The sequence below is a fragment of the Archocentrus centrarchus genome, chromosome 12 (assembly GCF_007364275.1).
Source record: "Archocentrus centrarchus isolate MPI-CPG fArcCen1 chromosome 12, fArcCen1, whole genome shotgun sequence".
Taxonomy (NCBI): domain Eukaryota; kingdom Metazoa; phylum Chordata; class Actinopteri; order Cichliformes; family Cichlidae; genus Archocentrus; species Archocentrus centrarchus.
In genome coordinates, this window is record NC_044357.1 from 24,796,393 (window position 1) to 24,823,380 (window position 26,988).

Genomic DNA, 26,988 nt, shown 5'->3' on the forward strand with positions numbered 1-26,988 from the left:
TATTGCTACTGTCTGAGTGTTATTTGGGTAACACAGCGGACTCTTTCTGGCCCTAATCGTGTATCTTTCCCTTTATAATCAGCAAAGTCCTTTGTTGTATCTCAGTGCGTGTATGTCTCCTTCATTAACAGTTTTCTCATTATATCTGCCTCTCTCTATCGTTAGCTGCCCCACCCGCCTCCGCTCTCACGCGCGCTGCCAACAGCAAACAGCCCTCGCGGTGTGTCAGGCCGTCCAGCGACTCTGAAGCCTCTCCTCGCCTCTCCTCGCCTCTCTGCTGTTGTTAAATCACTGATACGAGCCAACCAGGAATTAGCCAATTATTGAATTACTGAATTACTGCTCCCCACCACGTCGTTTAGCATTTAGCTCTGCAGCAAGCCGAGGCAGGAGTACAACAGGGAGATAAAGGAAGGGAAGAGTGGGCATAGAGCTGGAAAGGTTACAGTGCAGCATGAGCCTTGTTGTATTTATAACAGAGCACATTTCCTTTAATTTATGACTGCTCTGATGCATAACAACTTGTGGAAATAGTAGCATATAAAGATGAAACAACATGATGTGATCTGATTTTCTCTCAGGTAAACTGAGATGGAGCTCTGTCAGCTACATGTTGGACAGGTTAATAAGATCAATCACTGTTGCCATTCAAATGTTTACTATTTGATTATAATTACTTTGGCACATATGGGTCTTTGAGTTTACACAGAGGTTGGCAACAAGCAACCATTGATTCAAACTAGCTAGCTATTTAAACTAACATTAGCTCAGTTAGAAAAAACTTTATTGTTCCATTTTTAATTGAGAAATTTGTGTATTAAATATGGACCTTATAGCTACATATACCATCTGACTATAATGACTGCAGCACAAGTATGAACGTATCTCCTTTTTAGTGGATGGAGCAGTCTGGACAAAACTTTGCACGAACACTGTCACATACATACAGCGATTATTAACATCTACTTGTTTTTAATAAAGATTTATTATAAACCAAATTATTTTGATTTTCATATGTATTATGCTCATTTTATCAGCTGATGTTAGGTTCTCATACGCGTTTCTTTCACATGTTAAGCTCGACATACGTAACGTCACGGTGGCAGAATTTATTTTGACTCGATAAATACAGAATGAAGAATGTGTAAACGTGTCACAGCTGCTCACGGCTGAATAATAAGAACCTCCCATAAGAACAACTGTAATATTTGACTGTTATTGTTTTGTGAAATTATTTAGTGTCACTGATTAGTCAGCTCTGTGAACTTTTAATAATGAAAATCTCTCCTAGGATGAGGACTAATCTGTTTACATTTACATGTACACCTGTTACTGATGGACAGGGAAAACAAGCAACCAGGAACCCGATCAAAACTAATATCAGTACCTAACAATGTGTTTTTGTTCCCAGTGCTCAATTATTACTATGTGTAGGAAGAAATGTGGTTTACTGAATGTACCAACAAAGGCAGCTTATGCTGTGGATTCATTGGTAATATGATAAAACTTTTGAAGGACTATGAATAATACCTGGTCTCCTATTTTCTCTCCGCCTTTAGTGTTTATTTTGGTTTCTATCTTTGAGTTCTAGGAAATACTCTTTCAAAGTCCACTTTCAGGTTTAAGAAGCACATTATGTAATTTAATTTCAATAACTTATAAGATTTTTCTCTTTTCAAAGAGAGTTTTCATGTTATTGTCATATTAACTGAGTTTTATGCTGAAATACATTCTATACCTAGCAAATAAAAACCAAAGGGTCGCTGCAGCCTCAGTGTGTCACAGAGAAATGAGAGGAGTGTAGAAGGCAGACCTCAGAGCTTTCTAACACACCTGTTTGTTGCCTTCTGGTCTTTGGGGTGGCCGGCAATAAAAGAAGCCACAAATCTCCCTGTACCTGTGCAGCGGCAGTTTCTCCAGATTTATTTTTGTTGCAATACTATTAGAAGATGCATCAAAGTACCTGGTGTGTATCCTCTGTCCACAGTCAGGCTGGGGAAAGGCATTGGTCTCAGGCTGAACTTGTTGTGAGTGAAGCCGCAGGAAGGTGAAGGCAGGATGCCGGGATACTGGGAGGAATCCAGAGCTGGCACTGGGATGGCACTGACCACCGCTGAAACAGAAAGACCACCAAGGTGAGCATCCCAGTGACCCACGCTGAGACAGTGACAGCTAACCTCACAGAGACCCCTCCCTCTACCACCACCACAGAGATCAGCACCAACACTCGGGGACTCTTCCTTTGATCTTGCTCCATCCCTCCATCACGTGTCGTGAAATCTGGCTCGGTCATGTTTGTGTAATCTTGCTGACAAACACACAGAAGCCAAACAAACAAACAAACACACAACACTGATCACATAACTGAACCAAGGCGAGAGATGAGGCAGAGCTACGAGAGCCGGACCGTGAAAACAAACTGTGACCGTCACTGAAACAGATGCATAAAGAACCAGGCTGATAGCAATGATACAGCAGACAGAGTCATCCACAGGAGTCAGCAACGCAGGGAGAGCACCACAGAGGGCCAGATGAGTCAGGGCACCACAATTACTATAGGAATTATACAGTATTTTTACGTTATTGTGTTAGATGGTCACAAATGATCTGATTTATCTGTTTCATGGCATTAAGTTGACATATAGTAAGATTTATCTTATGTTATGTGATAAAGAAAGTTCTCACCAGACTCTGTAGATAATTAATTAAGAGGGTAAGTAGCAGCTAGGTGCTGCCAATCAGATGCACCTGCAAATGTGAGCACTTTTATGGAAGCAGATGTTTTGGCAGTTTGCAGGTCTGGAGCCTTCAGGTGTGTTAACACAATGCAACAATCTTCCCAGGAGTGAACGTCCCAGCAAATTCACCCCAAGGTCAGACCGTGCAACGCTTACAGAACGCCCCCCCCAAGAGCTACTTCTCAGAGTCCACAGGCTTCAGTTAGCAGGGTAAGTATTTAATTTAATGACAAAGTGAAGAAGACTGAACAGGTGTAGCTTGTCTGGAAGAGTTACCAGGATTACCTGGTTACCTGTGATGCAACAAACCACAAAACATCTGGAACAATGTCCTCTGCAAAGACAGATGTTTGTGGAGCTGTTTGGCCATAATGCATAGCACCACGTTTGGAGAAATCCAAACACAGCACATCAGCAGGAACATCTCATTGCAGCCATCAAGCATGGTGGTGGAGGGGTGATGATCTGGGCTTACTTTGTAGCTGCAGTACCTGGGCACCTTGCAGTCACTGAGTCGACCATGAACTCCTCTGTGTACCAAAGTATTCTAGAGTTAAACGTGATGCCTTCTGTCTGACAGCTAAAGCTTGGCTGCAACAAGACAAGTATCCCAAACACACCAGCTGCAAAGTCAAAGTGCAGACCTGAACCTGACTGAGATGCTGTGGTGGGACTTTGAGAGAGCCGTGCATAAACGAATGTCCACAAACTTCAAATGAACTGAAGCAATGATGTGAGACTTATTTCTGCTAAAGGTGGTTTTATGGGGTACACTTAGTTTTTCACAGTCTGCACAGAGTCCCCTGAAAGCTCTATGACTGTGGAGCTGCACAGCATCATTCAGATGGACCTGCTTTGTGTTCAGAGTCAAGCAAAAGGCAAAATTAGAAGGCATCACATTTTAGGCTCAGTTTTCCAGCAGAATATAACATAAAGCAGCGCTATTAGGGAACTATTACAGTTAACATTTTGATGATTTTTCATTATATATAGACCACCTCTATAGCCACGAGTCATGAGGCCCAGCTGTTTGTTCCACTGAAGAACAGGGACCAATGCAGCATCTACATGTACATACGCATCTATGGCAGCCAAAGAGCTATGCCACAACCTGTAGTGGAAGAATATTTTATAATCTCAGAGTATATATGTTGGCATCAGCAGCCCTGTAACACTCAGCCCCACAGACAGAACAGCAGACAGTCAGAGCACAAAGTTGCTGTAAAGTGAGAGGAGAAAAAGTCAGACAGACAGAGTTCATATTGTGACCTTGAGAGGAAACTACAGGGAGTCAAACTCACACTGCCTCAGGTCTATGCAACACACACACACACACACACACACACGCACGCACAAACACACACACGCGTTTTCCGTGCTTCTTCAAGCCTGTTTAGAAGATAAGAGGCATCCATCAGTGTTTGTTTGTCTGCGCGCGTGTGTGTGTGTCTGCGTGTGTGTGTGTGTGTGTATTTCTCTCTTTGTCTCTTTCCCGCTGTGTCTTTTTTAACGCACATCCATTCAGACTGGAGGTGAATTCAGCATTGTGGTTCTGAATATAAATGAATGTTTAATAAGGGGAAAAAAATGTGTTCAAAAGAAAACATTTGCAAACAGCCCATTTCTGCTGCAGCTACAGAAATATTTTCAATCTAATCCTGGCTCACAAACGTGCTGTCAGGAAATCAATCAAAGAAAGAAAGAAAGAAAGAAGGTTTAACAGAGTTTATTGTACACGTTTTCTCCTACAAACCTCCAGTTCTTCTCATCTATGTTTGCTTATCATTGTTTCTCAAACAAGGGTGGTGAAAAGATTTGGGGAGTAACTCATAAATTTGAGGATTATTAAATGGATATTTTTGACAGTTACACACTTATTCATCCTGAATTGGAATAAACTGAAGTGGTAACTGGTACGGGGGTTTCAGGTGGTAGCAGTGACAAATGACCAGTGTAACTGTGAAGCTGGAGGACTTGCTGAGTTTCAGTTGGGTGTAGCTCTAAAAACACAGATGCTACTTTATGCAGATTCATCAAATATTGAATCAAATGTATTTTTGTCTCTCAAAATTCTCTTTTCCCTCTCAAGGGTATCCGAGGGTGTGTGGGACTTTGCCCAAACTCTCCTGGGGGGGGTTGGGGGGTTTGGACCACTGTTGCGAACTACCATGAGGAGAGCTCGGTCTACACTGGCGGCAGTAAGTCACACTAGTTCCCAGTCAGCATTTCTATGTGGAGCTAAGAGGTTGAACCTTTCTGATCTGGTGGCCTCAAGTTCACATCTCTGCTTTCTGTGGATGATGAGGTCCTGCTGCCTTTAAGTTGTGACCTTCAGCTCAAACTGGGGTAAATGTGAAGTGGGTGGGATGAGAATTAGCACCTCCTCTAGGCCAGAATGCCCACTCATGGTTGGGAATGAGGTGCTGCCCCAAGAGGATGGGGTTCAAGTATGTTGGGATCTTGTTTACAATAACAGGAGAGTGGACTGGTACCAATCCACTGTTGTAAAGACACAATAGTGGATACAAGCAGCAGAAAGGAGGCTCATCCTCAGGCTTTGTTGTCCAGCAGACGTGCTGGAGGAGGTGAGTAAGGACAGGGAACCCAGAGTACTTCTGCTCAGACTGTTCCTCATGGAACCCAGAACCGAATACCGAGGAAGTGATAGAAAATGGATGGAAAATCCTGTCCAAAAACAAACACGTCAATAAAGATTTTTAAATTGAATTCTGACTGTCAAAAGAGACAGATGACCAGTTTTCTTCTGCCTTCTGCTTCTTCCTCTTTCAAACCAAGAGGTCATTACACTAAACCGTTGTCAATACCAGTATCGATCAGAAAGCACTGATAACGGCAGGGCTGTGATCAGCAGCTTTAGGAGGTGTGTGTGTGTGTGTGTGTGTGTGTGTGTGTGTGTGTGCGTGAGACATGTTTACTGTTTTGTGCGGTGATCATTTAAAGAGAGTCGGGGTTTCATTAGTGCAGCAAGATGACCAGAGATGAGCAAGTCCGGTCAATACACTTATTGATGGAGAATATTGATGAGTTCGGCTCAGTAAGGTGGAGAGCTACAGGTTTATGGAGGTTTGTAGGATCGAGAGAAAGAGGCCAAACACAGAAATACAGACGGAGATCATGAAATGCTGAATTCTGTGAATGTAAGAGGAGATAAAAGTCTTGGTAAAGAAAGTCACATAAAGAGAAAATGAAAGAGAGAAAGAGTCAGAGGGGAATAAACTAGAAATAAAGAAGATGGAGGAAAGGTTAGAGTAAGATAAAGAAATCAGACAGAAATACTGAGAAAAAGAGACACTAATGGATAAAAGTTTGATCAAGAGAGACACAAGCAGACTGAGATGAAACCCAAATAAAACTGATAGAAAAATGTGAAAGCGAGAGAGGAAAGCCAGAGACAGAGAAATCCAGAAACAGCAGGTAGATATAGAGATCAGCGCATCTGACGTCTGCAGAGCACGTTACAGCCGGGTTTAAAAAAATGAAAGAAAAAAAATGAAGACGCCTGGAGCCCCTTCAGCAGAAACAAAATGCAAGAGACAGAAACAAAGATAGAAACAGTGTGGACCCTGCAGGAGTTTAAGAATAACACACATTGCACCAAATCAATTACAAGCAAGTGGGTGAAATTCAGTTAAATGTTCTCAAAATTCCCCCCATGAAATAAATAATTAAAAAGAAATCGAAGTAAATAAAAAAGACTAGAAGTGCAACAATAGATGTTTCAACCAAATCACCTTTGATGTGAATTTAATGTGCAAATGTTCTTAATTTGTATCTTCCTAATGAATCAATCAACAGGATGTTTATTGATTTATTCATTTTATCTTTTTATTTTTTTCTGCTAAAACATTCAGTTTTGCAGTGCAACAGAAGTTATAATGACAACAGTTTTTAATGGATATGTTTTAATGCTAGCACGGCGCCTGTCATTACTGCAGCTAGTCTCCAGCTTGAGGGGGAGCCATAATAAGAGGTTTTCAGAGTCTCTGAATTGAAATCCAGACCACATTTCTTTCTGTATGAGAGTTTGTTCCTTGCACTCACTGAGATCTCCAATGTGCCTCCCTGACAGCAAGCCCTACATGATGCCATCTGTTGGAACTCCAGCATCCTCTCCAACCTGTGCCCTGCTGCTGAATCTGTGGAGTAATCCTTCTACTTAGCCTGCCTTCAGCACTTCTCAGTCCAAAAATGAACTGACAGTGCAACTTTTGTAAATAACCCATAAAACTAACCAAACATATGCATGCTATTTGGGGATTGTGCTCATAGCTATTTTAACCTGTTTAGTAATCTAGTCCTCAGTCTCATGGTTTAAGATTTGTGTGTTTTGTAAGGCCACCCCAAACACTTCCTGCTGACTATGGTAAAGTTGAAAAGTGTAGCTCAATATTCAGAAATAAAGAAGCAAGTCATCTGCATACAGTACAGCGAAAAAGGCATTCCTCATTCCTTTATATTTTGCCAGGAAAACAGGAAATATGGGCAGTGATTTATTGGAATATGTGCAAACATATGCAAACAACACTGGTTCATCTCTTAAGTTACGTGCCTTTTTTATGCTTGAATGATTCATTAATTTTTAAATGTTTTAACAGACAGTGGTCAGGTACAAGGACTGCACTGAAAAAACTGCCAATGTCAAAAGAAAATCTTTGAGAGACTTCCAGAAAGACTGGAAAACTATTGTTCAAAACCAAAAAAAAAAAAAAAAAAAGAAAAGTCTGGTTCTTTGGAAGCAAAATGTAAAGAAATGAGGGCTGGCTCAAGACTTTTGCACAGCATTGTAGATTTTTGTTGAGTTTTTTTTTTTTTTATGGATTTACGTTAAACGTCAATGTGCAGTATTTCCTAAAAACTGTGAAAATTAGTGAAAAAAATTGAAAATACATTTATTTTGTTGGCCACTGCCCAATGACAGAATACTCATGCCAAGTTTCAAAAAGAGTCAGCCTAGAAACAAAGGAGGGGTAGGGAATAACGGTAAACACCATTTGTAGAGCCTTACTCAAAGAGCATTTATGCCACGTTTCAGATGATTTCAAACATAAATGACTGAGTAGCTAATTTTGCAAAAGGACGATGAAAAGATGACAAACACATGGACAGATAAGCTCTGCCGACTGTCCTCTGTCATCGGTGATGGAAAACAGATTATTAACTGTATTATAAACTGCAAATGTGTTGTTTTTATGTTCAATAAGATCTGCTTTACCCCTCCAAAAAAAAAATACCTTCAAAGTTTTCTATTTTAGCAGAGCAAAGGAAAAGAAACTTTGCTGTTAGAAATTTCTAAAAGGCGCATTTCCACAGCTCAGAACAGAGAAGTCTTTGTGACAGAACTTTCAAAAATGCTAAAATAAAAGGGAAAACTATGAAATGTGAAACATGACAGCGAACAAAAAAGATGGGAAGAGAGAAAAAATAGAACAGAGAACAGGTCTGAGTGTTCGCAGAGGAAGCCAGAGGGTTTTCCTGTTTCACGGTGACCCACATATCACAAACACCCACATTTACAGAAACTCACAGTCCTTGTCACATGCTAGCAAGAATTATCACTTGACCGCTGAATCACGCTCTCCAGAAATAACCACACAGCATCATAATCTGAATGTTGTGCTTCAATTCAATGGTTCCAGTTTGTTACAAATGGGTTAAACAACGGCAACAACTGCACGTCAGAAAAGATGAAACAAAAGAGAGGAAAGAGGACACAAATCCTTCAAGACATACAGCCAGGCTGAGGGCAGGGTAATTACAATGGAAACATTCTGCTCAGTGATGTGACTGAGCACTCCTGCACACTCCACAGAGAGAGCACACTGTAATTAGACAACCTGCTTCTGCACAGAAAACTGGTTCATAGATGCAACTTGGTATCACAGAGACCCCGCACATGTTCAGCATCAACCTGGTGGCGAAAGGAAGCAACTTTATACAAACAGCTGCTTATAGTCAAGTCCATGATCTCCACCCACAGTGTGAGGGGAACAGGAGCAGGAGGAGGTGTCATTGTAATTGTGGAAGTGGGGCAGAGTTGGTGTGAGGGTGTGGAGCTGATGAGGGTTATCTACATCAAACAGAATCTGACAAAGTCTTAGGAGGCTTTAGAGACCTCACAGAGTGCTACAGTTAAAAGGTGTCTCATGGAGATGGAAGGAGACTGGTGTAATTAAGAGCTTATGATAAAAATGAAGAGATATGACATGCCTTAAAGGTGTTCTGTAGGTGTGTGGCAGGAATAGAGGAGGGGATAGCTTGGACTAGTTCTTCAAACCTGACTTTAGTTTAAAGTTCCATGTTTTAATCCTGGCCCTCAGTTTTTCTCCTTTTCCTAAATCATGTATCAAGAATAATCATTTTGGTGGGTTCCAGTGATTTTATGTTTCTATGAGGCCCTCAGCTTTGGCTAAGCCAACAGTATTGGGTTCAACAGTGTGCTGCTTGAGGGGATATTGTTTGACATGTGGTATGGCAATTTATGTTTATGTGTATTGGTTGTATTGACGTAACCTAATGTACCTCCATGTACCACTGGTTAGTAGTTGCTGGCTCTCACCAGGTGAAATCAATCACAAAGTGGGTGTTACACCAGAAACCTCTCTGACAGATGGACACATGACAAATCAGCCTCTTCTATGTAAACTACGGGCAACTGCGACCAAAGCAATCGCCAAGAGGTTTTCAGTTTAGCACCGTATACCTCTCTGCAATCAGTTTCATGCTCCTGCAATCACTGGCCAACCAGTCACAAAATACACACTCTCCCCCAGTGACTAATGGTTACCAGGGGTCACTGATTCCATCCATTCAATTCAATTCAATTCAATTCAATTTTATTTATATAGCGCCAAATCACAACAAACTGTCGCCTCAAAGCGCTTTGTATTGTGGGTAAAGACCCTACAATAATACAGAGAAAACCCAACAGTCAAAACGACCCCCTATGAGCAGCAGTTGGTGACAGTGGGAAGGAAAAACTCCCTTTTAACAGGAAGAAACCTCCAGCAGAACCAGGCTCAGGGAGGGGGGGTCATCTGCCACCACCGGTTGGGCTGAGGGAGCCAGAGATTAATATCAATTAATGATTAAATGCAGAGTGGAGTATAAACAAAGTAAATCCATCCATTTTTGTTTATTCAGTTCACTGTTGGGCTGAGCCTACTCTAACTTTCACAGGGTCAGAGCCAGGGTACAGCCCAGACAAGTCGCCAGTATCTCAGCCTCTCATCCAAATATTCAAATTTGATGTCACAGTGGCTGTGTTCATGCTTTTTCCACAGGTCATGTATGAGAAGCACGGGGCTTTATGCTCAGAACTGAATCTACAAGGTTTTACTAAATAATTTAAATGTATTTATTTTTTCTCAGAATTACAACACTTATGCCACTGAATAAAATTCCTAAGTGCAAATCTGCCAGATTATACAACAGTAATGACTATGTCTGTGGTAATGAAAATGTGTTTTAATTTCAAATACAGCCTAGGTCTGATATAGGGACTGCCCCCCCCCCCGAACAGGGTCAGTTTACAGGCCAACTAACCTTGAGATATGATGTCAAAGTTCTGATCCTGGAGAAATACAGGAGTGAATGAGAGTGATGACTCACTGCTACAGATTTCTCCTGAGCCAAACAGAGTGCAGGATTTGCAGGTCTGTTTTTAGATGCTCTGGTGTGCATTGCAATAAGAGGCTTTAAAATTAAGGTTGTGCTCAGCAGCCAACCGCAACCTGCTGTTTAACTTCACCAGACTCCATTAGGTGATTGTAGAACACTGAATTTAATGGCTCAATAATCATTAATCAGTGTGAGTGACAAAGAAAGTACAAATGCAATCATGTCCTCAGTGAAACTTCTGCATTCACAGGCGTGCTGACTGACTGGGAGCTGCGCTTCTGTTGGATGTAAAAGTTCTGATTGATCTGATCAGTCGCTGCTGGAGTCCAACACTGTAAACCGAATCTTTGAGGGTTCACAGCAATGCTCATTTTTCCCTTCATCTTTCCATCTCTCTTCCAGTTTTTCACTCCTTGCCTCTCCTTCTCCTTTTTCTCTTTTCCCAGGCTCATCCCCTCATCACCGGCTCCTCTCCCTCACCGCTCGCTCCTCTGAGTCGTTCTGAGAGAATGAACAGGCTAATTATCTGTGCGACAATGTGCGTGTAAGTGTGAGCGCCTCGCTCTTCAACTTCACTTCTGTCTTTGTCTGAAAGACTTTTTACATCTAAACCTGCCAAAGAAAGTTGGAGTCAGAGAAAGATGAACTCTCTGTCATCATCATCCTAAGGCACCTCACCATGGGAGACATGTCATGTGATATCTGAAGCACCAATAGACAGAGAAATGATGCATATTAAACATAATGTAAAATATATTCAGATGAGCATAGCCCCAAGTTCATCTGAGAAACTGTAGAGCTGTGTAGACACGTGATTTTCAGACTTTCAGTCACAGATCTTCATCAGGAGTAGGCTGCACCTCCAAGCATTCTGCTGCCTCAATTGGTTGGGCAGTTTTTTTGCATTTCTGATATGCATATTAACTATATCTGATGGGTCAATAATTCTCTCTTTGGCGAGATGAAGAACAATTGCTACCTCAGCTAATGTAAGCTAGCTAACTAATGTTTATCCATTCACTGCTAGTTTCAGGTTAACTGAAGTCAGTCCCTTTATCGTTGTGCAGTCTTGACAAGTCACTCAGTTTAAATGTGCCATTACTGAGCACCTGAGCTGCTTTGGAGAAGTAGGTATTGATTGATTGGTCACTGCGCTCGTGTGTTAGCATTCTGTGCCATATGCTATGTTTTGCTAGCAGTTCAATTTCACAACTCTCAACTACTTGGACTAAACAATTAACTGTCAGGCAGTAAAAGAAAACCTTGTAACACACATGCAAACATGCCATAAAAGACTAGCAGCACTGCAGCAACCAGAGAAGGTGGAATCAACAACTTTCAGTGACTTTAAATGGAAAGGTACTGAGTTAAACTTGTCTTAGCTTTGAGGCGTGTAACTGGGAGCAATGGAGATGTATCAAGATGCATGACATGGGAAAAGCTGCTTATTTTGCTTGTTCAACCACCGTGACTGCAGGAAACATCAGAACCAAGTAATGATGTCAAAAGTCACCTATTCTGTCAGGTTCCAAGGGGAACCTTTAAAACAAACTGTAGCAACTAGATAAGGCTGATAAGCATTAAAGCACCATGAGGTAGACCAAACCTGGCCATACCATCAGAAGATCAATCAATCTACAGGAAGATGATGATCAATTTACAGTGAAGTCAGAGATTAGTTGCAACAGAAGGGCATAAGTAAGGAAACAAATGAGAGACAGAATTTTTTCATTTTGAGTATCAAATCAACACCTTTGAGGGTGTTATTACCAATGAATTAGCCGTCATCAATAGAATTCACTCACTGCATATAATTCAATGATAAACAGCAAGTAACCAACATAGCAGGGCTCTTGCAATTGTTTGAATAAGTGCATATAAAATCTCTGGTGAATTGCTAACCTAGAAAAAGACAACCGAAAAGAAGGCAGGAAAAAAAAAAGAGTCCTACATGGATCCCAAACTCAAACCTCCTGGGAAAAAGTCTCATTTATGCAACCATCGTCCCACCAGCCTGCTTAAGGGGACTTTAGTCACTCTTTCAAAGATCAAACACTCTCAGTCTGACTGTGAGAATCAGGCCATCACAGCTGAACTGCAGTAAGGTAAGGACATGAAGAAGAGGAGAATCAGACCAGTGGAAATCAGGGGCCTGATGAAATCTTTGGATTTATGTCTCTGTGACATGTAGAGAATGTGGTTCCTGCCATGAAGCACATGATGATACTGTTGGTAATCTACTGAAAACTCTAACACAATGCTCGCACCACCCCTGAACCATCATTTGTTTTCAGCAGGACGGTGGCTCAGTGAGCGCTGTGTGACCCAGAGGGAGAGTGATGGAGATGCGGTGCTTTAAGCTCTAACAATCATCATAAATACATGAGATTAAATGACTGAGACGCCACTGGAGACGAGCCGTAAACCCACATTCTTCTTGATGCCCAGCAGGGGGCGACTCCTCTGGTGTGATTGAGTGATTGAGTTTGTGCTCTCAGTCACTGGTTTCAGGTCTTATTGAAGAAAATATGTATTTTGTAAATTATGGTCCCAATTAAAGTAAAAAAGGAGGATAAAGGAGAGTATGTTCACTGGTTATTGACTCATTAGCCAAAAACCAAAATGAGACTCCATTTGAAGCTTTTATAACAAACCAGTGGGTGATCTCACAGCGGCCATGTTCATTATTTATATACAGTTTGTTCCAACAATTCAGTTAAACTAATTGGAATCACTGAACTGGACCTTCCAAGAAGTCTGTGCTCCAGTTTGGTGAATGAAATTCTAGCATTGCATCTACTCTTTGGGCCATTAGCAGCCACATCTTTCTTTGTGTTTCACCTATACAAGCTAACTATAAAAAAACAACATGATAAGGCCTTCAAAATGGGACTACCCATATGAATGTGTAACCTCACAGTGCCAATGTCCATACACACTGTTGTGTCACTTACGTGTGTTGCTTGGCTGCGAGTCCATGGGAATCATCATTTTGCTTCGTGTTCCTCTCCTGGCAGCCAGGGAGCGCTCCAGAGTGGAGATGCTGCTGGAAACCTCGTCAGCATCTGCTCCTGGAACGTCACATTCACACCCCAATCAGGGATCACACATGATTATGATTTAGGCTCAGCTATCCAGCTTCAGCAGGAAGAAATGTGAGTTTTTATTTAATATTTTGTGTTTTTATTACATTAATGAATCAGGCCTGCTTACACGCCTAATTAAATAAGGATTCATACCCGAGTGGCTACTTTTGCTGCCCATCTGGCTCTCTGATTGGCTGTGCGCCACCTGGGGGAGATCCTGGCAGGACTGGATGGGTGAATCGTGTCCGGACGGTGCGATGCTGGGAGCCTTCTCCATGTTCTTCATCTCCATCTCCTCGTGGTGGATCCAGAGGTCCGGAGGCCGCAGGTCCTTCTGGCTGCCCTTCCTCTTACTGGCACTGTGGCTCGCTCTCTTCCTGCACAGACGATGAGAAATGTACAGGCGAGGAGGGTAAGGAGAAGATGACTCCATCCATCAGCATTTATTCCTGCTGCATGTTCCACTAAATGAAAACTGAACACACTGTAGGGTGGAGAGGGCTGGAAACTGTCCACCTGTAGCTGCACTGAAATCTGATAATCTGGATTATAAAACAGTATGGATGCAAACAAACTCTGACATTAAAGATTATGAAACAAGATTATGGTCACTGAAACATGGAGGAGAGAAATATGAAATACTGACATTATAAATCAGATTATAGAGAAACTCGCTGAACCAAGGAATCATTTCCACTTGTCTCTGTAGTTTTTGGTTCTAGTTGTGCAGTTTTTTTTTTTCTGTGCTGTCAAATTATTGAAGATGTTTCATTTTCAAGCTGCAGCTTGTTGAGCTCGAAGCATCGTATGAAGGTTATGAACAGGGCTGTAAAAAAAGCAAGGATGAAGTGAACCGACTTTATTGGTGGATTATACAATAATACTCATCAACTCAATGATACAATCAAAGTATTAAAAACTAAAAACTTTCATGAATTGGCTTCCAGACTGAAACTATATGAACTGGACTGAAACTGCTGTCTAGGTCCTGGTAGCAGCAAGCAGCAATTCAATGTGGTGGCTGCTAAAAAGGTAATATTTAAGCTTTATACTGAAGTGTGGCTGCAGGGACAGGGATCAGCAAATTGTCACTGACACACAATTTGATGTTTGCTTTGCTCAAATTTGAGGTTTTCGTTGAAACTGCAAATGCAGAAGTCCAAGTGGATCCAAACAGGAGGGTGACCAGAACAGGACTTCATTAACCAGTGAGTGATACCACAGTGGCTCCATCCATTCTTTTCTATACAGTCTATAATAAAATGTAGGTTAGCGCTACTGCTTGTGGAACATGCTACAATTACAGGCTGACATCGGGTGTCTTTAATCACGTCGTAGTCGGAGGAAATGTGATTCATCTCTGCGCCTGCAGCGGCCGTCCATCACTAATGCATCCACAGATGAAGGCATATTGATTGGAAGGATGGAAAAGTGTTTGGTTACACTGCAAACATTTGCTGAGTTTTTGTTGTCTTTCATACAAAACATCTGCTCAAGGATGCTGGACGCTGCATTCAAAGGCGTAGTCATCACTCCCTCTGTAACCAACAAAACCACAGGAACTGACAAACACGGCTTTGGAACAGGAAACCAAACAAACCTCTGGATCCTCTGATTCCAAAAAGAACACTCAGAGAAACAAAGTTACAGTGAAAGAACTTTAAACCTGATGAACCCGTGACCCTTTATCTCTGATAACAGAGAGATCTGCGGTTTGTGCAGGATGAGTTATGTGTGATTGGGGACAGATACTCAGAGCTGTGTGAGCTGGCAGGAACATTCATTTGAAAGTAAATCTCTGTGAAAAAAAACAAGGCAGGCAGGGCAGCTCATTAACCATCTGCCTCATTACAGTGACAGCCGTTTACTGCCATCACGCAGATGAATGAAACATCTTACTTCCTCTGCTGGGCGGAGGAGCGCCGCGTGCAGATGAGCGCCACGATGACGACCACAACCACGGTGACAGCTCCCACGGAAACCACGATGATGACCAGGAGGTTGCTGTTCTTCTGGGGGGTGACGCTACCGTGAGGTGGACGCATCTGACCAATGGGAGACTCTGGAACCAAACAAGAAGAGAGGCTGAAGTCATTGCCATTGTTAGTGTGATGTTTGGCTCAAACTTTCACCTATTACTGTGTCAAAGTTCACTATAATTTAAACATAATTCAATATCTCGGGCAAATTGCTCATAATAATGACCTGTTTTAGCTTTTTACATCACACCAACTAGAATTCACAAAAAAAAAAAAAAAAAAAGCCAACAACAGTTTCATAAACAGAGGTGGGAGCAAACCAAAGAGCTCACACCAGCTGTGAGCACGGTGCTGCAGGGCTCAGGATTTGGGCACCTCGCAGTCACTGAGTTAACTGTGAGCTCCCCTGTATGCCAAAATGTTCTAGAGTCAAATGTGAGGATATTCGACAATGCAGCAGGACAGCGATCCCAAACACACCAGCAAATGCACAACAGAATGGCTGAATGAGTCCAGACCTCAGCCCGGCTGTGGTGGGGCCTTAAAGAGAGCTGTGCAGAAACCTCACTGAACTGAAGCAACGCTGTGAAGAGTCACACAGATGACTGCAGCCTATCGCTGCTGAAGGTGGTCCTCCAAGTTACTGAATCATGGGGGCGCAGTCAGCTTTTCATCGGGCTGCACAGAATCCTGGGAAAACTCTGCCTTTCACAGGGTCGTATTTCTTTTTAAAGTATCTGTCCTGGCGCTGCTTTTTCAACCTGCCGTTTCATCAGTTCATATTTTATCTCTAATTTAAACATCCTCTGAACATTTTTCAGGACACTGTTAAAACAAACCAAACGGTAACATTTTAAACTTTGTAGCTGATCTATGTAACTTAATACAGAACTTTGTAAGCTCTCATACATTATTTACAATAGTTCTATCATTACTGACATGTTTTATTTTTAAATATCATGGCCAATACACTTATTGTGAGTAGAATATTTTTCAGTGCATTTCTGTACAAAGCTACCATATGAAGATCATAATGAAACTGAGCTGTTATCATTTCTATATCAGCAGATTGTCTGAAAGGATAACTGTACTAATTTTATAGCTAAATGAATTTTAGGAAAATTGCTACATTTACATCTGTTTTCGATTTGTAACCAGTGAATATTAGTCTATGATACACAAAACTGAGACAAGGGGAAAAGAAGAAGCCCAGAGTGGCTTCACACAAAGCTGCAGCTGTGGCTGCTTAACCGATCGATACACAGTGTGTGTATGAGTGTATGACAGGTGTAAAGGGAAAGAGGGAATTGATGACATGCTCTGTCATTCATTAACTTAACCTTGGAGCAGAGAGAGGGAGAAAATAGCAAACACATAAGGGGCATGAAGTCTGAACGCAGAGGGAAGTGTGTTAAAGAGGGAGCAGTCGGAGGGATGGAAAAAGAGGAGGAAAGGAAAACAGGAATGGAGAGGTGGGAAAGATGACAGAGAAAAGAAAAAGAGAGGTAGAAGATGGATGAACAGAATTTCAAGATAAATGTGTGCACATGAGACAGAGTGAAAGACAAAGAAAGAGGTAGCAAGGCACTTTTCCTCTTTCACCTTCTCTCCCTCTCTCCATTCGGTTGTCTCTCTCAATGAAAACCACAATCCATCAAAGCTTACGGCTGCAGCACAGAGGCCACAACACCACTCTTCCTTTATAAAGTAAGATTTCATCATCTTTCTTCCTTTTTTGGGGCTTTATTTCATTTCAAACAGAATTCTGAGCTTTAGCTGACGCAGCTTCAGCTTTCAGTGTTTTGTGAGAGCAAAGATTAAAATAATTAAAATATAGTGGGCTCAGCCTTTGATGTCATCAAGGAAAACGAGGAGAAGCCAACTTCTTTTTTCAACCAAGCATCGACCTCCTGAAAAATGCAGTTCCTCTGGTGACCACATGGGGCTGACCCCATAGACCCCCAACCACTGCTCGACTTCACGAAATTAAAAAGCACGTCTACAGGATGGATACAAAAATTGGACCTTTTATGGACAGCAGTGGTCAAACCACCCTGAACACGCCTGCTCTCGTGAAACTCAGCAGGGTCAAGCCTGGTCAGTACTTGGATGGGAGACTGCCTGGGAATACCAGGTGCTGTAAGCTTTTTCTAGGGGAGCACAGTGGTGGTTAGCACTGCTGCCTCACAGCAAGAAGGTCCCAGGTTCAATTCCACCTTAGCCCGGGTCTTTCTGTGTGGAGAAGACACGCAGTTGGTGTCTGCTAGGCCTCGCCTTGAGTTACTAGACTTACTGACTCATTTATGGCGTTTGTGCCTTTTGGAGTATTTTAATCAAACTGTGGGTCAGGCTGTCCCGGAAGTTTCTGCCTCAGTTTCTAGTATTTCATTAGCAAACACGTTAGACGTTTGCTAACCATGCTTACTAGCATTATCTGATAGCTTAGCGCTTAATCTTGCTACGTGGTCACATGGTCACATCTGGCTCTGAGAATCTATGGTAGCAGCTGGGTCGGTGTACTTTTTGCTCATTCGTTTTTCTGTTTTGAAAACTGATATCAAAAAATGAAAAATGGGTTGTTTTTCAATTTTGACTTTTTACTCCAAATCCATACAATGTAAAACTAATTTATTTTATTCCATTTGAAATCAAACATGAATTTGTAAAGAACAGGAAACAGATAAACGGCCCCTCTTTACCTTCACCTCGCTCTCATTACGCATACGTCTGTTGGTTTTTGTTTTCTCAGTGCTTAAAATGTGACGGCAGCTGTTGGTACGTGACGAGCTAAACATGTCAGAATATAGAAAAAACAAAACATTTCTCTTATTTCATCGACATGCTGCTGCGTAAAAATGTTTAAATCAAGTCATAGCTACCCTCCTTTATCACCTGCTGATCTACAGTTGCTACTTTGTGATGAGGTGATAGTTTTGTGTTCCTCTGGTATAACCCCCCCCCCCCCCCCCCCCCCCCCACACACACACACACACACACACACACACACTCAGTGACCATAAAATGAAGCTAATTAGGTTTGATTTACACCTCTGAATGCCGCATAATTAAATTCATGCTCCTCTAGCATGAAAACAGAACTGTACACAGTAGGACTCATTTGGTAACTTTCAATATTTTGACACAGTTGTAGCTTAATAGAGTGAATACAGTGAAAAAGTGACAGCTTTAACACAGTTCTTCTGTCATTTTTATTAAAAATATCTTCATCATCATTACCACGAACAGAAAGAAGTTTATTTGGTGTGTTATCTTTTTAAAGCTGCTCACAGTGAAGCCATTTCAGTGCTTGTGTAAGTTTGCTTGGATTCAGAGTCCATGTTTTCGGTCAGTATCTGCACGTTAACGACAGATAAACTAATGACCGTAGATGAAAAACATGCAGTAAGCTTTAAAACTCTGAAGGGAATCTTGTCTCCATTCCCAGAACATTAAAAACATCCTGTTTGGAAATAAAACTCCAATATTTTATCATTAATCAATGTGACAATATCCTCAATAAAGTCCTTGGAAGGTTCCATGGAAAGAATTGTGCATTCTGATGCTAATTAAAGGTAACAATGGACACAGAGCTTTGACACAGCTTAATTAGTTTCATCAGTAATCAGTCTTCTGCTGAGCAGCTTTTTGGCACTTTGTTAGGTTTTAATCTTGAAAAGCAGTAAAATAATAAACAGATTTAAAAACCAGAACCAGCCATGAAATCCCAACACATCAATGTGGCAAAAATAATCACCTTTCATCAAAGTAAGAAGTGCTTTTTTTTTTTTAAATTAATTAAATTTTTATGGTCTAGAAACTGGAAAAAGAGGCCATGATTGTAAATAACAAAAATAAGTGACAATAGCAGAACTGACAGGAAGTCAAAACTGACCCGCAAGCAAAATGTAAGTTACTGATGATAACAAGGGTGTTAACAACCTCTACTGAGATGCCCTTCAGCAAAGTACCATAGGCCCAGCAGCTCAGACAAACTGTGTGGAATAAATCAAACCCTCAGCAGCTGAGTCATTTTAAAACCACAACGACACGACAAATCAACACAAGGTCAACAGAGAGCTCAGAAATCCTGGCAGAGCCCCGAAATCCAGCAGGGAAACGAAACCGAGCAACAATGTTGACAATGCAAACAATCCCATCAAAATGCAGCGTGATTCTGACTAACTTTATTTTATAGCTTATAGTTTATTCTTTGCATACTGGAAGATAAATCACTGTAGCACCGAAGGGACGACTCAGAGACGAGGTCCGCCTCTGAGGGAGAAAAAACCATCTCTGTAGAGAAACCAGAGGAAGAGATTCCACATCAATGAGGCTTTAATGTGAACATCACTGTCAGTCACAATAACATCAGACTGGATAGCATTCTGTCCTACTTCCAGCACGTTCCTGCCAGTGCTCACGCTGTTTTAAATCCAATAAATGAACATTCAGAAACAACAAGAGGAACAAAGCAGCGCTTTGTTTAGTATCAGGTGAGACACAAACCATCAGTAATATAATAAATTCCAATTATGTGCATAATATCAGCACTGAAGCACACTCACTATTTAATTAGGGGGTGATGTTAATGTAAAACCTGTATCTTGTGCATGGCCACTGAATCCCATGCTAACCATACGCTGTAAACAAACAAAGCTAATGGACCGACCCCCTGATGTTTAGCTCTAAAAACATTGGGGACCTCTGACCTTTCTTCCAACACCACCACTGCTTTAGGTGAACTCTCAGTCAGCACTGAATGGACTGCTATCAGATCTGACAGATATTCATGTTCCCCTGAAGATGGACAGAAATGACACTTTTGTCCAACACCTGCAAACCAACAGCCTCAGATTTGGTGTGTTTGATATCGTCACTGGCATCATATTAGCAAATATGTTAATGTCTCATTTTAGGAATCAAAGCTGCAGTGCAAATGAAAGGCATTGTTCTGAGCATCAGAAAATGATAACTTCTGAGCTATTTAAGTGAAGCTACAGGGGAATATGAAGGATGGAGATGTTTTTGTTGTGTGTTTTTGATTAAAACTCTTAAGATGTGCTTTCCTTTCACTTAAAACTGAGATATTTTTAACTTTAATAGCTCGGTGAGCTGAGTACTGTGAGATGTATGGAGCTCTCATCCCTGACAACTGCCTGCATTGACTTCCCAAGAGACATGAAGAGAAAACTGAGAAACTTTAGTGAATGAACGGTGGTACTGAAGGTCTCTGCTCGGTTGAGGCAATGTCAGCGGATCAGAACACGAGACGGGATCGGTTCACCTCCACGCAGAGGCTGTCAGGCCCGCGGAGCTGTGACCCGATGAAAAAAAATGGGAGGTGAATCTTCTCCTCGAGCTCGTTTTTCAAAGCGAGAGGAAGCTCTGCGACATGAACGACGGCACCGCGTTAAAGATGAAATACCGTTGAGCTGATGAACGAGGCTGCGACCTCCCCGACCCGCAATAAAGCCAGAGGGGGACGGAGGTCAAAGAGGACGGATTTATGATCCCCTCCGGCAGCAGCATCAGCAACCCCGCTGACACAATGTCAGCATCCATCTTCAAATACACACAAGCACACACACATGCTGCCCAATACACCTCCAATGAGACCTGATATAGACCCTGACCTCTGACCTGCCAGTGGAGGAGAAGGAAGCCTTTCCTCGAGCAGAGATGAGGTGGGACAGTTATGATTATGGCCATGGTCTGTACCATCAGCATCATCTTTAGCTTTTGTAGTGGTTTCATCAGTATTAATTGCAGTATTAATAATGATACTAGCATAGTATACTGCTGAGTATTTCTGTATGCAGTAGTAGATTAAATATTAGCAGATATATTAACACAAGTGGCATTAATATTACAGTTAGCATTAGTAAATTAGCATTTTTGTCATTATTGGTATAATGTTAACATCAGCTTGTATTAAGCATAATTTTTGTGTGTGGTGAGATTTAGGAAAAAAATGTGTTTAATATACAAATATATAAAAGCAGCACACAACCTTAAATAAGATGATTTTGACTTCCTACAGTCAGCTCAGCTCTCATCCACAGCTACCACTGCACAGGTGCTGGATCAGCTCTCTGGTAGGATCCAGACTCTTTAAAAGTGGTATTTAATTCTGTTTAACCACGGTGAGCCCGGCTGCACCTGATGCCCCGCTGGTTTTAACAGGAGTTTATTTGTAGGGCTGCCAAAACTCACATTTCTGGTGTGCAAAAGTGCAACCAGCTCTGCTCCATATTGTGCTCTCGTGGTATGTGAGGAACTGATGAACTACTTTTATTTCTAACAGCAATGTCCTCACAATAGCACTGAAATCTTCAAGTGTTTAGTGTAAGCTGCAGCTCATAAAGCTAAATGCAATATCTGTATCTATATTTTAATGCAGCTGATGTCACAGCAGAGCTGTTTTTGTTGACACAGTCCACCATTAAGACTAATGTAAACTGGCCCTTTCCAACCTGGTAATCTTCACTGCTTCAGTTCCAATTTTATAACAGTGTAGTCGTCTGACTAATATTGTGTTGATCCCCATTTTGCTGCCAAAACAGTCCTGACCCATCGAGGCGTGGACTCCATTAGACCCCTGAGATTGTGCTGCTTCCCGAATATATTCCACCCACGAACAGGTGCCACGATTCAGACACAAGCAGTGTTATTCACGTCACCTGTCGGGGTAATAATGTTATGCCTGATCTGAGTATGTTAAAGTCTTGGATACTCTGTTATTTTGCCTCAATCACTCAGGCCCAGAGACCGGCCTTCGACTCCCTGGTGACCTCTAGTTGCTGTGGAACAAAGTGTCTTCTTTGATTGGTTGCTGGAGGTTGCGAGGTGAAATCAGGCACGAAGAGGTCGCTGCACCAGAAACCTCCAGTGATCACTTTGGTCACAACAAGCAGAACGCCACAATCACAGTCAGTCTGCATGGAGCATGCCAACGTCTGCAAACTCCAACTACTCACTGAGTGACAGTTCAAGTGTGAAGAGTGGGACGCAAACCGGACACAGGACGTTCACCTTCAAAATAAAAGTCATACCACTGTAACCAACACATCGTTTTAAAGATGCAACTTTAAAGTTTCAAAGGCAGACCTTTGTTTAACGATTTCACGGTTCCACTGGGTGAGGAGTGGGGCAGTATTTTCAGACAGCGCCTTCCAGGCAAACTACAGGAGACTGAGGCAATCTATTAGTGACCAAAGCCATCGCAAGGAGGTTGTTAGTGAAGCACCATACACCTCTTTGTAACCCATTTCACCAAGAAACTCCCAACTTTAAGCAACCACCTTCCAACTGGTCAACCAGTGGTTGCCAAGGGGTCGCTGACCAGTACCAAGGCCGTCTGACTGGGCCCAAAAATGAACCCTCATGGAGAAGGTTTTAAACCACATGTGGCTACAGGGTCCTGTTATCAGCTCCACTGATGCTTCACAGTGTTAGGATGAAAATGTCAAGTGTATTATCATTCGAAGTAAAATATTAGAGTGTTAGGGCCACAGAATATAAACAATATGTTTAATATTGTTAGTTATATTGTTTTTAATTAGAAATGGGAGGTGACTATCCTTTCCTTCTCTCTGTCAAATCAATCCAATAATGTTGCTTGTTGTCATGATATTAAAAACTACAAGCTGACGATTTATATGCCACCCCACTCTTTTAATCCTGTTTGTCCATAAAGATGATTATTTTCCTCCACTTTATGGAAACACTGATTGATGGCGAGATAGTGAATCTAATTAAATTTTCCTGCCACGGGCGATACAACGGCGAACAGGAAGCGATGCTCACCGACTGTGAATCAGAGAGCTGGAGCTCCTCGTCAGGACAGAGCGACTGATTAAAGTAAGTTTAGACACGACTGAGCCGAGTGATTAGAGGAATCAGTTGAGCAGCTGCGATGAGCTGATGATGCTGCAATAGCATCGCAGCAGACACGCACACACAGCCAGCTCAGCTCTCAGGAGAGTCGGTCTCGTCGTTGTCTCAAGCAAACTAATGAAGCTAAAAGTGATTCTACTTTGTGACAGACTCAGCAGAAGACGAGTTTCTGTTACCGTTGATGCTGCTTCTGTCAATTGGGTTGGTGTCGGACGGCCAGAAGCTGTGTTCTCCTCCTCGACCTGAAAGGTGAGAAATAAGAAGGAGTATCAGTAAGGAAAAGACAAAAATGGAGAGAAAATGGCCTCAGAGTAATTTTGTGGATGGAACACCTGAATCTGACAGAGAGATTGCTGCCTTCTTGGGAAATAAATTGCAGTCTTAAGGCACATGTAGCACCGTGCATGTTCCCTCTCCCTGTGTGTGTACTTCCCCTAAGAGTGCATTTAGACCAAATCTTCAGGTTTTATCCACCCACCTGGATGCTGACACTGGATTGGATGTTTAGAATGGTTTCCATAGGAACGACATAGAGACTACTGCAGATGGTTGTTGAAGTGGTTCAAGGCTGGATCCCCGAAGGGGCAGAACGAGCAGCTGCAGCACGTTTAAATCACTCAAACTGGATGTGAATGAGGCTGAAGTTTCTGTTTTGTCTTTAAGAAGGTCCGTGTGTACAAGAAATCCTTTGTTTTTATTACTTTTGCGCTAACATGATTGACATTTCAAAACAGAGTTTAATTAACTACCACAAACTCGATTTATACCTGAAGCCAATTTGAATTACAAACACAGGAGAACTTTTTTGCTTTCTGGAGAAATAACGATGCTGCTTTATATGCTTGGAGGTGTGCTCAAGAAAAACCTGGATACAAAGGACTGTGATTGGTTATTACCTGCATCAGAGAGGTTATGTGATTGGTTTAGTTTGTCTGTTTGTTAGCAGGATTACTCATGAATGAAAATTTTAACAAATGTGGGGCTTGGTCCATCATTGAAGTGATTAAGGCCCAGGGTCAGTGACCCGTGGTAACCCCTGGTCACCAGGGAGAAATGTGTATTTCCCAACCAGCTGGTGAGCGGTTGTTGGCTGCCACTAGGTGAAATTGGAGACAAAGAGATATACAGCACTGCACAGAAAACCTCCTTGTAATTGCTCTGGTTACTATGGATGATGCAGACTTATCTGCAAACACTCGCCAACATGCATGTGTTTGCAGACTTTTTGGCATCTTCCATGTAATCAACTAAGACAATCTGCTGGCAACCAAAGCAGTTGCAAGGAGGTTTTTGGTGCAGCACCCTCTCTGCAACTGATTTCACCCAGCAACAGCAAGTAACCTCCAGCAACCACTTACCAACGGGTTTGGAAATACACATTTTTCCCTAGCAGAGGGAGGGTGTTGACCAGCATGTAGAACTGTGTGACTGAGGTCTAGATTTCATTCCAGAGTCATTCCAGATTTGGATCTAGGAATTTTTGGAATGATTCATTACGACTCCAATGTAGAACAAAATTGGCCATTTCAGGTCATTTGTTTTCACAAATATGCAGAGAGCTGAAACGAGATAAACTGGGAGACACTGTCAGCATTAATGTCACACAGGAGTCTCTCCCAGTCTGGACTCCTTCTGAATCCACTGTATCTTGTATGTGTCTCAAAAACTCACTGCTCAAAAAAAAAAAAAAAAAAAAAAAAAAGAGTAACGCAGACCAATTCACAAGCAAAAATGTACTTAATGTCATCCAATTCTTTCTCTTATTTTTGCCTTGTTCTCCACATCGTTTGTGGGAAAAACCCAGTTAAAAGGCTGAAACCTGCTAATGTGTGGGTAATTTAGCCATAAGATGGACTATTAACCTTTTGACTGGCCACGCCCCGTCACATCCCATCCGTGGGACGTATGTAGTGATTCCAAATGTAAGTTGTGTATCAGAGAAGGACTATTGGGAGGATTGTGTGTTTATGTAGTGTTTACATTTACTTTTTTTAGATATACCATTTATTTATTTTGGGTGTGTGAGGGAATCACTGAAAATAGACTGAGTGCAGCCAGTTAAAAGGTTAAATTATTACTGAACCACAACTGACTGTTTGAATATCTAAGAAAGGCTGAGCCAGACGTGTACTGGATTTTTAGCACTTGTGCCAGCACTAATATTGATATATTTCCTGACCTTTACTTTCTTATAGTTACCTGGCCATTTCCTGGCAATCAGCTGTCAGAGTGGGGATCAACCCTAGCATTACTAACACTAGCCAACCTACTGAGGTTAGCTGGTGCTACTGAGCTGACAAACCTTTGAAAGCACACACCACAGATCATAAAAAAAAGATGTTGGTATTTAGTTCACTCTTTATCACTCTTTGCATCATTTATAAATATATAATCAGGGGTGAAAGTGGGTCTGAATGATCTGGAATGGTATCTGTGGTGCAGAGTCCCATAAGTTGTGGTTGCAGTACTTCAGTATCTAGGTGGCACTACAGAAGAGGAGCTAGTGTAAATGGAGTAATGTGCTGTGGCAGGTAATTTCCAAAGCAGCATTTCTAACAGCTCGGTGTGTCTGTGAGGCAGAGGCACAGCTGCTGTATTTCCAGGGAGAGAAAAGAGTGAGGGATGAAATAACGATGATAGATAACGTCACTCAGAGGTAAACAGACAGGAGAGGAAGAAGAGAGGTTAGATTTAAAGGCAAGGACCGCTCAGCGACATCTGAAAAACTGCAAAGCTTACATGACATGTCTTTATTTTTTAATCGTATACTGGATCTGCATATGATGTGATTATGTTTTTTTCATGTTGTGAAACTTTGTGTTATTCAGAATGAAAATACTGCAGTTTAGTGCAGGATAAACAGGTCAGTACTGTATTTACAGGAATTTGAAGCTGATGATGTGTAGATTCATTCACTGAAATTTCAGTGTAGGGGCGGAAATCAGCCAAGATGTTCATGAAACTTCTGCTTCCATTGTGTTGAATTCAGCTGTAGTAATCGACAAAGAGCAGTAAACCTCAGAGCAGTAAACCTCAGAGTAGCAGCTGATCACAGAGTGTTCACCGGGAACATCTACTGAAGCTCACAGTATGGAAAATATTTATTTGAGTAGAGACGGTGAATCGGTACTTCAGCATTTACTGGAGTACTTAAAGCAGGGGTCTCCAAACTTGCGGCCCGCATCCGGCCCTGCCCACTTCCGGTCCGCGAATTGATGTCAAAAATAACATACAGTTTGGCCCTTTAAGTTACTTTTTTGCCTTCCCCTCCAATTAAGAGGGTTAAACAAAATGTCAAAAAAGTAACTTAAAGGGCCAAACTGTATGTTATTTTTGACATCAATTCGTGGACCGGAAGTGGGCGGGGCCGGATGTTTGGAGACCTCTGACTTAAAGCAATTCTGTACTTTTGCCATCTCTGCTCTTTCCCTTAAAAGCAGGTTATCATCAGACATCAATAGTTCAGCATTTACAGTTAGTTTTTATTTCATTTTGACTTTTTGTTTTTAATTCAGTTTCGTTTCAGTTAGATTCCAGTTTTTTGTTTTTTGTTTTGAAAATATTAATTTTTAGTTAGCATTTTATTAGTTTTTTAGTCTGTGTATGGAGGGTATATGCTGGATTCAGTATAGGTATTAAAATAAATATACA

The 26,988-nt window shown here is 41.7% G+C and overlaps 1 protein-coding gene across 1 annotated transcript in view; it reads right to left on the reverse strand.

Moving 5' to 3' along the window:
• The window catches only part of dcc (DCC netrin 1 receptor), a 137,222-nt gene that overhangs the window by 31,957 nt on the left and 78,277 nt on the right, over positions 1-26,988 (reverse strand). The window contains exons 17-21 of the mRNA XM_030743288.1: positions 23,514-23,579; positions 15,362-15,524; positions 13,616-13,839; positions 13,331-13,447; positions 1,964-2,113 (exon numbers count right to left, since the gene is read on the reverse strand). Coding sequence (XP_030599148.1) covers positions 1,964-2,113; positions 13,331-13,447; positions 13,616-13,839; positions 15,362-15,524; positions 23,514-23,579 — 720 coding nt within the window. The remainder of the gene's footprint in view (positions 1-1,963; positions 2,114-13,330; positions 13,448-13,615; positions 13,840-15,361; positions 15,525-23,513; positions 23,580-26,988) is intronic.